At 41.1% G+C, this 17,436-nt stretch overlaps 1 protein-coding gene and 1 long non-coding RNA gene across 2 annotated transcripts in view; one reads left to right on the top strand and one right to left on the bottom strand.

Annotated features, from left to right (window-relative positions):
• The window catches only part of LOC141544235 (uncharacterized), a 30,084-nt gene extending 18,656 nt beyond the window's left edge, over positions 1-11,428 (bottom strand). The window contains exon 1 of the long non-coding RNA XR_012482566.1: positions 11,156-11,428. This is a non-coding gene — a long non-coding RNA (uncharacterized LOC141544235). The remainder of the gene's footprint in view (positions 1-11,155) is intronic.
• Positions 11,429-11,535: 107 nt separating this feature from the next.
• LOC141544234 (homeobox protein Hox-A1-like) overlaps positions 11,536-17,436 on the top strand; it is a 6,402-nt gene continuing 501 nt past the window's right edge. The window contains exons 1-2 of the mRNA XM_074270156.1: positions 11,536-12,039; positions 15,410-17,436. The exon at positions 15,410-17,436 is cut by the window's right edge and continues 501 nt beyond it. Of these exons, the coding sequence (XP_074126257.1) occupies positions 11,928-12,039; positions 15,410-15,735 (438 nt within the window). The 5' untranslated portion in view covers positions 11,536-11,927 and the 3' untranslated portion in view covers positions 15,736-17,436. The remainder of the gene's footprint in view (positions 12,040-15,409) is intronic.

Raw genomic sequence — 17,436 nt, 5'->3', positions numbered from 1 at the left:
GAGAGGAAAGAGAAAAAGAAAGAGAAAGAGAGACAGATAGAAAGAGAGAGAGAGATACAATGTCAAAAAGAAAGAAAGACAGAGAGACAATCATACCAGGGAGAGATCTGGAAGATGGCATGGGAGTCCTAGAACCTGTGGTTCTAAATTGCTCTTTCCACTGGACCATAAAATTAAGGAAAGCCTGGAAAAAGATGCTAAGGGCATAGCCCTCAAGATATGTGCCCCATTTACCTCTGGAAATAGTAGGAGAGGTGAAAGGAGCTGTTTAGTGCCAGCTCTTTCTCCTCTGCCTTTCTCCCCCCTCATCCCAAGTTTGAGACATTGGAGAATGATGGCATAATGGACAGAACCCTGAATATAAAGTTCAAGGACCTGTGCTATGTGTGACCTTGGGCAAATACTTTCTCTCTAGGTCTCAATTTCTACTTTGTATAAAGTGGAAAATTAAAGAAAAGAATTTATGGAAGAGAGAATGAAGGAAGAAGTAGCCAAGAGAATAAACAACAATTATATAAAGACCCAAGAGGAAGATAATTTTGATTACATGAAACTAAAAATGTTTTACACACATACACACATATATATTGAAGCCAAAATTAAAAGGAAAACAGGAAACTGGTGGAGGAGGGGAAATTTTTATAGCAACTTTCTCTGATATGACTCATTCATCTCTCAATTGATAAGGCAGTTGTCAGAAGAAGACATCAAAGCTATCAATAATCACATAAAAATGCTCTAAATCAGTAGTGATTAGAGAAATGCAAAGTTAAACAATTCTGAGATACTACACCTACCAGATTGGCTTACTGGACAAAAAAGGAAAATAGCAAATGCTGGAGGAAATGTGGAAGAAATAGGCCCACTAATGTGCTCTTGGTGAAATTGTGAACACATTCTAGAGAACAATTTGGAGCCATCCCCCAAACTGGAAAACTGTATGTAAAACCATTTATGCTCCAACCTAACAATATCACTTCTCTCTATACTCTCAAAGAAGTCAAAGAAAAAGGAAAAGAATCCATTTTTACAAAATTATAGAAGCAATTTTTTTTTTGTGGTGGCAAAGAATTGAACATTGAGATGGCCATCAATTAGGGAATGATTGAACAAGTTGTAGTAGTAGATTGTGATAGAATACTATTGTGCCATAAGAAATGATGAATAGGATGGTTTTAGAAAAACCTGGGAAGACATAGCTGAACTGATGCAAAGTGAAATGAACAGAATCAGAAGAACACTGTATGCTGTAACAGCAATGTTGTAACAATGGCCAACTGTGAAAGATTTAGCTACTCTTAACAACATAGTAAGATAAAGGACACACAAAGAAAAATGCTATCTATATCTAGAGAGAAAACTCATGAAGTCTGACTAGACTAAAGCCATACTTATTTTTTCCATTTACTTTATTTTTGCCCCTCCCTTTTTGCAATGTGGCTAATATGGAAATATATTTTGCATGACTTCAAATGTATATTTGATACAATATTCCTTGCCATCTCAATGGGCAATAAAGGGAAAGAAAGAATTGGGAACTTAAAAATCAATAAAGTATAATTACTTTTTAAAAAGACCCAAGAGAAATCAAACACCGTGAAATATAGTAGAAAGAATTTGAAATTAGAAGTCAGGAGGCAAACTCAGGGCTATTCTAGACCCAGAGCATCATTTAACCTCTGCGCATTTGCTTTCTCATCAGTGAAATAAGAATTATTACCCCCAAAAGCTACTTTTCAGGGATGTCATGAGTAGCCAATGGATAGTAGTTGTGAAAGTGCTTTGAAAAAGCTACAGTGCTATCCAAAGAATGATTATTATTCCTATAAATCAGTCATCACACCTAATGAAAACCAGGCAGTGGAAGTAAAGGAATTTTGACAGGTAATTCAACAGAAAATCAAAAGTATCTAACCCAACCCCTACATTTTATAGATGAGAAAACTGAGTAGGAAAATTGACAGAAAAGTCCTTTTCCCAAGGAAACCTAAGTAGTAAGTGGTAAAGACCTGGGTTCAAGTGCCAATGTTACTTCATGTAGGAAGTTATACAATTATTATTTTTAACCTCATTTTAGAAAGGGAAAGGATCTAAAGTTTAGAGAAATATGAATTTGATTTAGCTTCCATTCATTTATCTGTTTATTTGGCTTTTGGTAATTATGTCACTTCTTTCCCTCTTGGTTTGTTGAATTCATTAAACACTATTCAAATGACACCTCTTCCAGGAAATCCTACCAGTTTACATATAGGAGTATGCTGAAATCAGCTGGAATTGACTCTCACATTACCACTTGTCTTCTGGAATGTTAGAAAGCTGATGTCCCAAAGTCACTTCAAATTCAATGTGTCCAAAACAGAACTCATTATCTTCCCTAAAACTCACCCCTCTTCCAAATGTCCCCATTTCTGTCAAAGGTCCTACAATTCCTTCAGTCTCCCATGGTGTTATTCTTCCCTTTATCCATGTTTTAATCAGTTGAAATATTTTACTGTTTTCACTTTCACCACATCTCTTCTCTGTTCTCAGACAGCTACCATTTGAGTTCAAGTCCTCATTCCCTCTCACCTCAATTACTTCAATGGCCTTATACCTGCTTTCTTTGATTCAAATTTTTCCTCACTCCAAGTCATTCTCCATATTGCTATCAAAGTGCAGAGCTGACCTTGTTACTCTCCTCCTCAATCAACTCTAGTAGCTCCCTATTGCCTCTAGGATCTGCTAGATTTGGTTGTTGGGGTTTTTTCCCCCCGCTGGTTTTTTTATTTTTATTTTAATAGTATTTTGTTTTTCCAAATACATGCAAAAATAGTTTTCAACATTCATCTTTGCAAAATCTTGTGGTCCAAATTATTCTCCCTTCCCCCCCCAAAGATAGCAAGAAATTTGATATAGGTTAAACATCTGCAATTCTTCTAAACATTTCCATAATCATCAGGCTGTGCAAAAAAAGAAAAAAAATCAAGATCTGCTTAATTTCCAAAACCTTTTCCCTCACCAATCTTTCCAACTTTTTTGTATATTATTCCTCTCCCATGCTCTTCTCTCTTTTCTTTATACAGAGCATTCCATATTAAAACTCCTTTTCTTTGAACTGGCTATCCCATATATCTGGAATTCACTTCCTCCTTTCCTCCCCCTCACAAAGGTTCTCTCTTCCTTCAAGGCACAGTTTAGGTACCATTTTTTACATAAAGCCCTTCCTGACCCTGCTCCAACAAATGTTAGTAGCTCTACTCCCTAACTGCTTTCTAGATTACCTTTATTTGAATTTATTTTCTTTTACTTATTATTTATTATACATTTTCCCCTTTTGAGAGTAGAGATTATCTCACTTTGTTCCTTTTGGTATATAGTATGGCACATAGTAGGTGCTTAATGCTTCTTGATTGATTTCTACAGATAATTAAAAGTAGGCAGTATGATTCAATGTATCTGCTGTGGTTTGAAAGAGAAGCTGTAACAGAGGAAGATGCTGAAGTTATGACTTGGATTCACATTTATCTTCACCCAATGCTTTATTTCTGCCAACAGTTTTTTGTTGTTGTTCTATTGGTTTTGTTTTGTTTTTGTTTTTGTTTTTGCAAAGCTGCATGGGTGAGAAGAAGGAGAGACAGAATACTTGAGGCAGTTCACTTAAAGGAGGAGACCTCAGAGCTTTTATCTTGGATCCTGGTGCCCCCGATTGCCATTTCACTTAGCATTTCCCTAAGATCAGACATGCTTTTGCTCCAGCACTTACTTGCTGTGTGACCTTGGACAAATGATCTCTCAGCTATTTCTTCTCTTCCATAAAATGGGGATGAAAAATACTTGCAACCATTACCTTGAAGAGTTGCTTCATGGAAAGCATTTTGTAAATCTTAAAGCACTACAGAAATATTGTTATTATTATTTATTATTTCTTGGTTTCCTTAGGGAGCTTAGCCTCATTGAATCTGGAGTCTCAATAACCCTATAAAAAAGGCCTTCTTTCCCCTCCCCCAGCAGAATAGTGAGTGACTGAAATAACAATAAAGATTAAAAAAAAAAGCCAGGGAATCAATAGAGAGAGAAGAGAAAGCAGCTTCACCTCAAAGCATATTTTAAAGCCACAATAAGTATAAGAGGGGGAAAAAATTCAGTCACAGACATGTTATGGATACTGAAGAGCACAAATCAATAGATCATTTCTTCATGGATATGGGGTATTGCTGTATATAAGGCACATCCACTCTTCCTCATAGGGCTCACAGGACCCAGATACGAAGAAGAAATGGAATGCGTTGGTGGATGTGGGATAGAACAGGAAGAAGGTTCTTAGGAACCAGGGCCATATCATAAGGTTCTTTAATTCTGGCAGGCCCTCCTGCCAAAGATTTGCATCTTGTATACACAACATTATGGTAGCTTCCAAGCAGTGTCTCTAGAAGATAAATTGGTCCCAGAAGGGACAGGGCTGGGTCCTTTCTCCACGACAGCTCCCTCTATGAGTATTTACTGGCCCAAGAAACATCCCATCTCCTTACATAAATAAGGAAAATTTATGATAGTTTTCCTTTTTTTTTTCTATGGGCTGCTGTTAGGAGGGCATTATAGAGAGAAGGCCCTTGGATTCCTGAAATGGATGTGGTGGAGCAGGAGGGGTGAGAATCTGTTTTCAAGCATAGCATCGATTCTGGCCTAATTTTTCCTTTCCTTCTGTACTCTGGAGAGTCTCAGAGAAAGACCAGTTATGACTTAAGAGGTAACGAGGGGAAAATTAGGTTTGTTAGGTTTTGATGACTCATTAAGAGGACATAGGAGGACATCACCTGAGCATTCTCAAATACCTGTCTCAGTATCCTGTAAATGTAAGGGGAGAACAAGACAGAACATTGTTATATTCCTATAGATATAATCTAGAACCCAAGGTGTCAGACAAAAATCAAGACAACTCCCTCAGCAGAATTTCCCCAGAGTATGATATTTGAAAGTAACTGGGTTCTAAAATTTGTCGAAGTTCTTTCTTTGCCCACCCCAGCCTCCAAACAGTTATCAAAACCAGTATTATGAGTCCTGCTTTCATTTCCTTCTTCTTCTTCTCTCACTTTCTCCCCTCTGTCCCTTCCCATATAACAATACATCATCCCATTTCAGCCTCTCCTGCAGCCAGAAAAGCCTGGAAAATCCCTTTCTTTTAAAGGACTAAGAGGATAACCCCACTGAGGTCTATCATCTCTCTCAGAACTGAGATTTTCTCAGCTTCCCAATTTATAGACTTAAGCAGCCCCTGATTCTGCTAGTTTAGCTGGGCAACCTCAAGCAAATCTTTTCATCTCTGGGTGTAGCTTTCTTATCTGGAAAGTGAAGAGCTAGAAATGATGACCTCCGATGTCCCTCCAACTTTGACATTCTGTGATCAGAGTTGTTGAACGATGATCAATAAATGTTCATTGATTGATTGTGATCGAATCATGCTGATGCCATTAAAATGGAAAAACTGAGGTAAGGAGAATACTTTAGCCAGGTCTCTCCCCATCCTAGTCCCCTTCTCTGTCCTCCCTTGTGAGTTATTAGCAACTTTCCTAGTCCAGGAAAATCACATAAAGAGAGAGAGAGAGAGAGAGAGAGAGAGAGAGAGAGAGAGAGAGAGAGAGAGAGAGAGAGAGAGAGAGAGAGAAACAGAGACACAGAAGGCTCAAGGTAGTTGTTAATTGAACTTCAAACATGATTCTGGAAAAGAATGAGATAGTTGAAGGAGTGATGAGTTTGACTCTATTTAGCTTTTAATTTCTACTCATATAACATTGAGGAATTAGTTTCACCTCTATGGGCCTTGGGGTATGTGTGTATGTGTGTATGCATATATATGTATGTGTGTGTTTAATCAATAAATTGAGGGGATTGCATTAGATAATCTTTTAAGGTTTTTTCCAACTCTAAATGCTAAGATGTCAAAGCCTAGTGGTTTACAATCTTTGCAAGTATGATTCAAGCTTGACCCAGGGGGCCTCCCTCCAGATAATAACAATTGACATTTTTATTATAACACCTTAAAGTTTGCAAAGTACTTTATATTCATGACCTAATTTTAATTTCAGACAACTTTGAAAAAACTACTACAAGTATTATAATCCTCCTGAAGACATTGAGGTTCAGAGAGGTCATCCAGCAACTAAGTGTCTGAGAGAGGATTCCAACCTGGGTCTTCCTGACACCAAGTCTAGTATGCCCTGATTTCTCTCAACAGCTCCTGTTCCTATAACTACTTTATTCAGACTAATACCTACCATTATGGACAGATCCTTTCCCACCCTAAACCAGTGTCCTAAATTATACCCCTCATTCCTTGTCCTCTTCCAGTCTTCTTCACTGAGATATGGGCATAGCTCTCAAATTTCATTTTGTACTTCATCTCTCTACTGCATTCACCTCTTTCCCCCACATTTCCTATACTAGGTATGGGTCCATTGACAGAGTCTAGAATCACTTGAAATGGGAATAGAAGTCAAACTGAGTGATCAGTAAAATCTGTTTCCTATTTACTCACTTCAGCCTTTCCTACCTCTCACACTTCTCTAAGGTCACTTCGATCGCCTGAAATCTTCCACTTCTCTCCATCCTCATAACAACTCAGGTTCTAACTCTTGCTTCCTATAATCCTGAGCCACAGATTTCTACTTGGTAGTTTCCCTGAAAGTCCTTCCATCCCACCCTCACTCCCAATGACTCCAGCATCTTCTTGTTTCTTTGTCATGTAAGAATTCAATTCTATTCAGTTATTAAACGGGAGCTCTCCATGTGACTCCTCCTCCCTCTGGGCCCTTCTGTCCAGTATTCAGGACAAGATTTCTGGGTTGTCATTCTACCTCTACCGAAGAAAAAGATGCTAGACTAAGGAAGCTTAGCACACTGCCTGGCACATAGTAGCATTTGGTAAATGGATTCTTGACTGACTAAATGATTAAGACAATTACATTCAGATTATCATGGATCATTGAGCAGGGATGATATTGGCCTCAGTGATGTTGGTCCCCTTCAATCCCAGGCTTCCTCAAGATGAATGGAGAGAGGAACGTGATTCCCTTTGTTGAGATCACTGAGAAAGAAACAACTCTATAAGTCATACAGCAAAAGTTCAAATCCTGCCTCAGACACTAATTGTGTGACTCTAGTCCCTTAACATAGGTTATATGTCATATATATGTGTGTGTGTAAATGTGTACATATCTATATATCTATATAGATATATAGATATACATATATATATCTATATAGAAAGAGAGAGAGAGAGAGAGAGAGAGAGAGAGAGAGAGAGAGAGAGAGAGAGAGAGAGAGAGAGAAAATCCCTTAACATATGCCTCTCTCTGCTTCAGGTGCCTCAACACTAAAATAAGGATATACTAATACCTGCCTCCTAAAGCTGTTCAAATGATAAAATGAGATAATAATTGTGACATGCTTGGCACAATTCTTGGCACACAATAAGCCTTAATAAATTCTTGTTTCCTACTTTCCTTCCAAAAGAAGGAATATAGGCATTCCACTACCAGATCACAAGGTCACGCTCTCCCTATTTTTACTTTTTTCTCTTTCCTCATGGAGGCCAAGCTTTGATCTTGGAAAAAGAACTTTGTTGGAAAAATTGACTCTGAGAACAAAAATCGTGTTGCCCAGTAGTCAGGGCTGTGGGCCTGCCTGTGTGACTACTTGGATTCCCAAATTGCCTCTACCAAATCATTCTTGCCTCTACCAAAAAGATCACGAGGGGTCTCTTCTTGTCTATAAAAAAAATTGTAACCCACTTTGGGTCATTCACCATCCATCATATCCTGACAGAAACCAAGGAATTATTTCTTGTGTCTAACCTCTAACTTTCCTGATGTAGCTTCTAATTGCTGTCCCCCTCTGAGGTCCTTAACATGTACAGTAATGGATTACATAGTGATTGAGCCATGCAAAGCAGTTTAAAGATATGATCTCACAGATCTATGAAGGCAAGAACCATGGATGTTATCTCCATTTCCCAAGTTAGGATACTGAAGCTGGAAAAGGTTAAGTCCTTCTCCTGCTCACATACTTAGTAAACGTCAAAATTCAGACTTGAATCTAGATACCTTCTCACTTCAAGTGCTACTCTTTCCATTCCATCATACTTGAGAAGAAAGCTGGTGGTAGTCTTTCCTTGTGGGAACCATGTGGATGAAAACTGGCCACTCCTTGGATACTCCCAGCTCTAGACTGATCCCATCTGTGTCCAGTTATGGATTGACGAACAAAAGAAGCCCTTAGTGAAGAAGCTCTGAAAAGATGAACCAAAGTTCCCCCAGTTTTCCCCTACAGGAAGTCTTCTTCACTACCCAAGAGCCAGATGCCTTCACCCTAATGAACCACCCTTCTAAAATGGGTGTCCTCAAAATAAAGGGCACTAAAGTTCATGAAAAACTTTAATCTCAAACCTGCAAGTGCCCTGCAGAGATCATCTGTTATCAATTCCATCTTTTTGCCTTAGATGGGAATATAGCCTATAAGGAGATGCCACCATTCTCCTAAATAATGTAATTTAACAAGCTAAATCTCCCAGATTAGAAATTGTTCCTTAATTTTAATCCAATTCCCTCTTTTTCTCTTGCAGATAGTCTCTATTTGGCAGTCAAGGGAAAGGGGGGACCAGCAAGTTGCCCTTTTCTGTAGAAAAATAACTTTCTAGTTCCTATTCTTTCCTTCTCCCAATCTTCTCTTTCTCTGGGTGAATTCCAGCTCTTTCAATTTTTTCATCCTCATATTTTCTAATCCTTTTTTTCCTTAGCTGAACTCTGTTCCTCCCCAGTAACCACTACAATATCTGTCCCTCTCGTCTTCACTTCTTCCTTCAGTCTCATTTCTTGCTTTATATCTCAATAATCAAGGATCCCTTGCCAACTGTCTTGATAATCCCTGCTTCAGTTCTTCATGCCCCTTATATTATCAGAGATCGTACAACTTTCCTCATAATTTTGCCTATAACTTGCTTCTCTCTCCCTAAGTTTCTGATGGACAGCTCCTCCCTCCCTCCCCTCAAGTCTTCAACTCTTTCCCATCATCTGCTCTTCTGCTCTCAGGGCTAGCATGGAAAAACAATGAGTTGGGCCCTCCACTTTGGCCCCCATCTCTAGCCTCAGTCCAACTCTCTTCTCCACCCCCACACTCAGCCTAGTTCTCTAGCGGAGCTAATGGAGTCTGGCCGTGAGGGTCAGAAAAAAATCCTGTTTTCTATTCTTTCCCCAACCAGCCTCTTCCCCTTTCCTTCATAGCTCATCAGGAAAGAATGGGAGAAACGAACTAAAGTACAGTGTGTTCATTTAATATTAACAAATTGAAATGAATTCTTTTAATGCCAATTAACTTGGAACAGTCCCCTTTTAGTAGTAATTTAGATTCATATTTCAGAGAAGTAGAACATGGAGCTGGCTGAATGTGATCAGAATGTCAATGTGAGAGACAAGCGGGTGGAGGGCAGAGAGAGAGGGAAAATTAGTTTCACTTGGACAGAGTTTGAAAGCTTTGGGTAAGAGTCTCTCTGGTGGTTAGTACAAAGTCATCTTCTGAAACTTTATTGTGGTTAACATGAACGATGCTGTATTTTTATGGTTAGGGTTCATTTTAGTATACCAATTTAATACACCATATTAATACAGTTTAAAATATATTTCTTAACCATAACCATCACAATATCCAGAATTACTGCTTCTTGAGAAGCAGGTTTTGTTTGAAAGTAAAATGCAACAAGGTTTTGAAGGAATTTAAATATAATACTCTGCTCTCAACCCTTTTCTTTTATTGATTCAAACTGGAAGTAGCAAGGGTAAGAAAAGAAATTTGTTAAGTCAAAAATAAACAGAGTTCCTCAATCACCAAAGGTAAGAGACACATATGACAGTGACAAGGAGATCAGGACAGGAAAAAAAAACAAAAACAAAAACAAAACACAACAGTAGCTGACATTTTGAAAGAAGGTTGATCAAGTCCTTAAAACTTATCAGAGATCCACTGGGATGGATTTCAGCTAGGACTGGTGGATCTAAAGAACATCTTACTTCTGCCTTTATAGTCTCAGAGTTTGGGAGGAGGTGAAAGTGAGATGTTATCTTCTCTCTTTCTCTTTCCCTCCTTCCTTCTCCTCTCCCTCCCTTCCCCCTCCCACAAATACACATCTTTAACAATTTTGTTCTGAGGGTGAAAACGAGTGAAGAGTAAAATTACGTTTGAAAGGATCAGTAACATTAGGCAAAGATTTGCAAGAAAGGAAAAGAGAAAGAAAAGAGGTGGAGGGGAAAAGATGCTTACTAAAATAAATCTCTCCCTAACATGAAATTGATCAAACACAATAATATGACCCCCTTTCCCAGAAGTCAGATTTGTAAAAGAAATGAAACCAAAGAAAAGCAGGATTAAAAACAATGAAAGACAAGAGGAAGGCTGGGGGAGGGGGGAGGTGAAATTTGCAAAAGAGAGAAAAACACAAGCATCTTTTAAAAAGGCTTGAAGTTACGGAGAAGAGGGCAGTTTTAGTTAACCAATTCCCGAATCTTCTCCCCCAAAGAGTGTCCAAAATATAAATTAAAACATATTCAAAACAAAACACAAAAGCTAAAGCGTCTCCCTCCCTCCCCCCCCCCCCCCCCCCCCCGCCACAAATGACAAAGGAGGTAACATGTGCCAAAACTTGAAACTTGGGGTTAGGAGAAAGGAAGAGAAAGTAGTGAACGTGGAACTTCCCCAAATATTATTTTTTCAAATAACCGAAAAGATCAGCGGGGAAAGCTGGAGAAAGAAAGAGGATGAACTTGACATCTCTAAAGAAAGAAAACTTAGAAAACTAAAATGAAACCTATATCTAAAAAAGAAAAGAAAAACTTCGATTAAGAAACAAACTATTCCTCCGCAAGAGGGGTGAAATGCAATTAATCGAAAGAAAGTTACCTTCAAAAGGAAAGAAGAAATAGAAACAAGTAAAATGTTTACAAACATTATCCCCAGCCCAGAACGAAATTGAATGCATCGAAGGAGATGGTTTCCACCCCTACCCCCCCCCCCAAACTTAGAAACTCGGAAGTGAAAGGTATTAATGGGGGATGAAGTAGTTTGCAGGTGTTCTGGGAGGGACCCCTGAGCCAAAGTGAGAGGTAGTGGGAGGGAGGGGTACATAGCTTACCTTGCCCCGGAGCCGATGCATCCTGAGGAGAGCTGCTAAGGGAAATGCAGAAGGGGTAAAGGGGGTGGGGGTGGGGAGAGAAGACAGGTTAGGATTAGGTGTAGCGAGCTGTCCAGGGACTTGGCGTGTAGGGAGGAGAAACAGGGTTGGGGGGCGGGGTACAAAGTCTCTCCCCGACTCTTTGCCCACCTCCCTCCCTCCAGTTCCCAGGCCGAGAGAGCCACTGAAAGTTACAAATTGCTTCCATTATTAGCTCATCCCAGGCGGCCTGGTCATTGGTCAAAACCTGATCACGTGATCCCCAGTACCAATCGATCGAATTTCTTGTTGCAATTCTCTGTCCCCCTGACTCCTGGGAGGGAAGGGGGCGGGTGTTCGGTATTTCTGGAACTGGGCGGGGGGAGGAATGGAGAAGCAAGGAGGGGGTCCCTTAGCCCCTTCACCCTCCCTTTCTACCATGCCGGGATCATGAGCGCCGCCCCAGAAGGGGTAGAAGGAATGCTCTGGGCCGGGGCATATCCCGGAGGGCCAAAACGGGAGAGGCAGAGAGGCATCGCTAGGGACCCAGACTCCATTCAGTGCAGCCCTCCTGGTGCCACTGACCCGGTTCGTCACACCCTATACAACGCCCTTTCTACTCCAAGCTGTCCCCGGGAGACCTATCTGCCTCCTGGTCTTACTGACTGTGGCCGCCCCTCTCCGGGGCACCTTGCTGCACCTCCTCATATGGGCGAGGATATGGAGCTGTGCTCATCCTATGCCTTAGGAAGCTATGCCCCCCGGGGAGAACGGCCAGGGGCCGAGTGAGCGAAATTCCTTGGACCTTTGGGGAGATGGCCAAACTTTTGAATGGATGAAAACCAAGAGGAGTCCGTCCAAAGCAGGTGAGCTGGGGGTTGGTCCGGCGTTACAAAGAGAGGACACGTTCCAATACCTTTTCCACTCCTCAACTCTCACTCCACTACTGGGATGCAAAAACAACAAAACAAAACAAAACACCGAGCCGGTCAGCTCTGCTTTGGCTAGGGAGGTAATGGGGAGGAAGATCGGCATGTGTCTGCATTACGTGGGGAAAAGTAACAACTTTAAAGTTTTAATTTTAAGGGGCAGAGGATGACCATACGATGGGGGAAAAAAGGAGGACGCTTCTACAAATGGAGAAAAGAGAAGAAAAGTATGGGAGAAAGAGGGATGGAGGGAAAAGGAAGGGAGTAAAAATGGTTCTCTCTGGTATCCTGCCAGGAACTTGAGGAAACTTCTGAAGGGAAATAGAGACTGGAACTTATTCGTTGCTTTTTAAGTTGAAAGTGGAAGGAGGAAGTGGAGAGCCTTATTGGGCTATTACTCAATGTTTTTTTTCAGACACTTAAGGATTTTACTTTATGTTGGTCCTGGCCTGTTAGCTTTTTTAATGATTTCTAATTTTCCTTGACAAATATTCCATTAGCAGAACAGTTACCTCCAGGTCTATTCCTAAAGGTCTATTGAGATCTCTGCTAGGGGGTCCAGTGTATTGGGGAGGAGGGAGGTGTCGTGATGGGGAGTTGAAAGACTAACTATAATACATAGTCTGGGGCCGAGTTCCTTGGCTCAGCCCAGTTGAAAATAAAGTTCACTACCCAGAGGCTCCTAAAGAAAAGCTTCACGGTTCACAGAGCCTTCTCTGCTGGGTCTTCCAGTGAACTAGGGAGAAATGCCTTTGGGGCAAGAGCAATGTCAGCCAAGTTGGGACAGTTTGGGTGAGTGCTAAATTGACCAACCCCTCTGGGGGAAAAATAAACTTTGAAGTTCAAAACCTAGTGTAAACGGAAGGATCAACATTTCCAAGCTTAGTTCGGGAGTAATGACTCTGTCCCCTTCCTTCCTTCCACACCTCTCCCCCGATTCTTCTTCCCTACCGTTTTAACGCCCTCCCAATATGGGGGGGTTCATATTCTTCTCTTGGAGAAAAAACTGACGGAAATCTATAGGGATAGATCGGGAAACTAAGGTCAGGAATGAACTGAGACTGGAGGTAGGTGAAGGGAACCCTGAATCAAACAAGTTTGGAGTTTGGAGCTCGAGGTTAGCCAAACACCTTGCCTTCTTTCCAGCGTCGCGGAAGCTAAAATGTCTCTGAACTTTACATGGCGCGGAGAAGAATTCCGCTTACGGCTGACATGACTGAATGGGAACTCCCCAGTTTGGATTTGGGGAGGACGGGGGGGGGGGGGAGGGAAATTGACAGCTCACACCGAAATGGAAGGGAAAATTTTGCCTACTTCCCCATGGGGACTCACGCCTCAAAAGGCTTTTGACATTCTAAAGCAGATGAGTGGATGGATGGGGATAGACAGATGGAAGGACATATGGATGAAAAAGGAAAAAAAAAAAAGATTGAAGAGAAGAGAGAAAGAGGGTGAGAAAGAGGAAGGGGGAGAAAAGGATGAAAGAGAGGAGAGAAATAGAATCAGAAACAAAAGAAAAAAAAAAGGAAGGGATACTAAGAAAAGGGGAGGAGGGGGAGACTAGCCCTCGATTTCTCTATTCCTGGAGATGATTCCAGGGCCATTACCTGCAGCCAGCCTCTGTCGCTTTGTTTTTCTGGTTTTGTTTTTGTTTGTTTGTTTGTTTGTTTTGGGGGGGATTGTTTTTTTTTTTTTTTTTTTAATTTTTGAGGGTTTTTTTTTTTTTTTTCGGATTTCTTTTTGGACTCAGACTCAATGCAGGGCTGGAGGAGGCGGATGTTTATACCCATCCTCCCGAAGATTTGAAAGTTCGCCTCTAGCAAAATAAACGGTTACTGCGATCTTTGTTATTGTTTCTAAGGATACTTACACATTTTGAACGCGAACCTTCTGGCTTTCCATAAATAAACAAAACAATTCATCCTACAGAGGAAGGGGGGATTAGGGGAGGAGAACCTATAGAAAGCTAATGAGGCTGTGGCCCGGGCCCACAGGTTTGTGGAAAAAAAAATTTTTTTTCTATTGACTAGGGAAAACATGGATATGAGAATTGGTCTCAATACTTAGGGGCTTTGGATAGCCGCAACATTTCTTGTGAGACTAGCTCCAGACTTCAGATTCAAACAAATAAACATAAATAGAAGATTTTTGTAACCTCTTTTATGAAGTCAGGAATCCATCACTCTGTGCAGCCCCACTTGGTCACATGATCCAAGACCCCATTACTGTGTAGTAGAATGATTAGTCCCCTCCCTGAATCCCGTGGCTAATGTGGACTTCGGAGAGGAGGCAGCTGTCTTAAAGGATGAATGATGAGGCAGGGTCTACTAATAGGTTCGGAGAAAGGCACTGAGATTCCCCCCTCCGTGCCAGCCCCCCTGGCCCCCACTTCTAACCATTCCCTATAGCTGTCCATTTACACTTGGCCTTTCTCCCTCCCTCAAACCTCTTAGAAGCACTAAGTTTTCTTTCATGGTTTTCACTGGGTTTTAAGCTGGATGGCATCGGCAAGGTTCGCTTCCCCCTAAGAAGCCCTATAGTGATGTTAATGGTGACCTAAACCTGTAAGGGGGGAGGGGGGAGGAACAAAGTCTGGGGCCCAAGGACAATGAGTCTAAAATTCTTTGAGACTTAAGAACCTAGGCATAGGATGGATGGCAAGATGGAGCGCTAGGGGTGGGAGGATGTTGTGAGGGCAGAGAACCTAAAAAAAAGAGAGGGGTTCGAAGTATTGAATTGAAAAAAACTGCGACTAAGACACGAAGGAAGACGGGGGAAGGAAATTTTAAAGGGTAGATAAAATGACAAAATGTTACTAGAAAGAAAGACTAGAGGTATAGGTCAAATTGAGAGAAAGGGAGAAAACAAAGATGAGCAGGAGAAGGAGAAGAGAATGAAGAGACTTAAGAGGAAAAAGAAAGAGAAAGAGAGAAGAAAATCAGTGTGAAAGGAAAACAAGAGAAAGAAAATTTATAGCTATAGCTATATAGTAAGTAATCGATACATCATATATAATACACATACATAAAATTAATGCATTCAGCCATAATATTTTATATATAATACGTAATTTTTAAAGACAGAGAGGAAAGAGGAAAGAGAAGGAAAGAGAAACTGGTTTAAAAAAAAAAAGGAGGGAGATGGGGAGAGGAGAGAGAGAGAGAGGAGAGAGAAAAGAGAAAGAGAGGTTTATTGTAAGAGGGGAGGGTTGCTGGTGGTTACTGGGATTCTGTGGGCTCCCTGCTCCCAGGGGCCCCCAGTGGCTGGGTGATCTCGGTCTCTAACTCTTTTCCTCCTCTGTGCCCAGCGAAGCCTGGAGGGGACAGCTCTTCTGGGGAGCCCGAGGCGGCAGCGGCAGCAGTGATGGGCAGTCCCCGGACCAGCTTCTCCACCAAACAGCTGACTGAGCTGGAGAAGGAGTTTCACCTGCAGCATTACTTGCCCAGGGCTCGCCGAGCAGAGATGGCATCGGCACTTCAGATTAGCGAGACTCAGGTCAAGATCTGGTTCCAGAACCGGAGGATGAAGCAAAAGAAGAGGGAGAAGGAGGGACTGGGTGGGGGCTGGATTCCCTCCAATGCCTCTTCCCTGGTTTACTCAGCCAACACAGTGCCCCTCAATCCCACACTCTAACCTTCTTATCCTGCCCCCCCCAAAGAATTGCTAAGGCAAGTAGCATGTGCATATATGTGCAGAGTAGGGATCTCTGGGCCTCAACGGACTGGGAAGCCTGCATGGCCCTAGTTTCTGCTCTTAAAATCTCACCAAGAGTGATTGGGGAGTTAAGAATATATTAGCCAGGTTGATGAAATTCATATATCCCTGAAACAAATAGTCCTTCCACCTCCCTGAGATCATACCCTTCAAAATCAAGGACTCTATAAGCCCATAGTATCAAATAATTTTATATTTGGCTCTGATGGAGCTTTTTAAAATCCTGAAGAATACAGGAATATGTGTATGCTTTGGGGGTGGGAGGGATAGAGATGGGGAGTAACAGTGAGAATCTTGTAACTAATTCAAGAAAGGAATTCAGGAATAACATAATTATGCTTAAATCTCTAATTTAGGAACTGGAGCCTAGGTATATATCTTCCACTGAACACAGTTATTTGCAACATGTTTTTTCCAAATGTATGGATACATATACAATATTATTTATACAATACAATACAAAATTATTCAATATTTATAATATACTATATTGTATAATATAAATTATATGTATAATACAATTATGCAATATATAATATTGTATAATTCAATAATTATATAATGTCCCCATAGAATGTATTTTCTTTGGTATATCCACCCTTTTCCTAGCTTCCTTAAGTCAATTTGGCTCTGATTGGTTGCTTTGCAACTAAATCCTCAGGTCCTAGCCTAGGTCTCTTCATCAAAGCAAATCACTTCCCTGGGACCTTGAGTCTTTAGGGTACTGAGACCTAGATCCTATGAGACCCCACTAGGATGGTGAACCAATACCCAGGCTTATTATGAGGCATGATTTATCAGAAGCCCTTTCTTGTGTGCTTTCGTGCTTGCCTTCTGCATTTGTAGAGCTATCCAGGTTCCAGCACTCCCCTTTCCACACCATTCTAGCTACCTTAGCTACCTAACCTTTCTAAGAACTTTTTCACTCCCTCATAAATAATTTTATCACCCAGCCCCAAACATGTTTCAAGAGGCTTTTCTATGTGGCCTCTGGGCAGGATGAAACAGACGCTGCCTATTAACAATTAATTACACAGACTGCAGCTATTGGGATTGAAGAGAGCTAAGTGAAAGAATTGGAAAGCTGTGGTAATCAGGAGCAGGGTGAATAGGACTGTTTGTCGTAATCACTGTCATTATACTTGTTTCTGTGTCACCTTTTTATTCCATCTCTGCTCTACAACTTAGCTCAGGAAATACTTTCTCCATCACAATTTAGCCAATGTAGGCTATTACACACATGGCCCTTCTACATTAGTACCCGTGCTGTGTGTGCTACGTTGGGACACTGTACTATATCTAGGGCTCAACAGGGACTTGAAGACAGACAGCCATACCAGTGAACTTATTTCCACATTTCAAATGCATTTCATGGACTCTTTTCCTGAAAATGGACGGACAATCATATTCGGCACTTTGAAAACCATTCCCAAGAAAATATATGTAACCGGGAATATAGTTATCCACAGGCCTGAAATAGAAACCAAACACCCCAGTATCCATGCTACTCTGTTAGAGTTCTCTCCCTGTTCCTTTTTGTAGACCTGGAAACCTGCCTAAAGATTCCCTGCTGAGGAACCCAAATCAAGGGAATGCTGCTAATTTGGAACAGGCAGTTTC

This window comes from Sminthopsis crassicaudata, chromosome 5, assembly GCF_048593235.1.
Source record: "Sminthopsis crassicaudata isolate SCR6 chromosome 5, ASM4859323v1, whole genome shotgun sequence".
Classification (NCBI taxonomy): domain Eukaryota; kingdom Metazoa; phylum Chordata; class Mammalia; order Dasyuromorphia; family Dasyuridae; genus Sminthopsis; species Sminthopsis crassicaudata.
The sequence above is the reverse complement of the archived record's forward strand: the minus strand, read 5'-3'. Positions and strand labels throughout refer to the sequence as shown.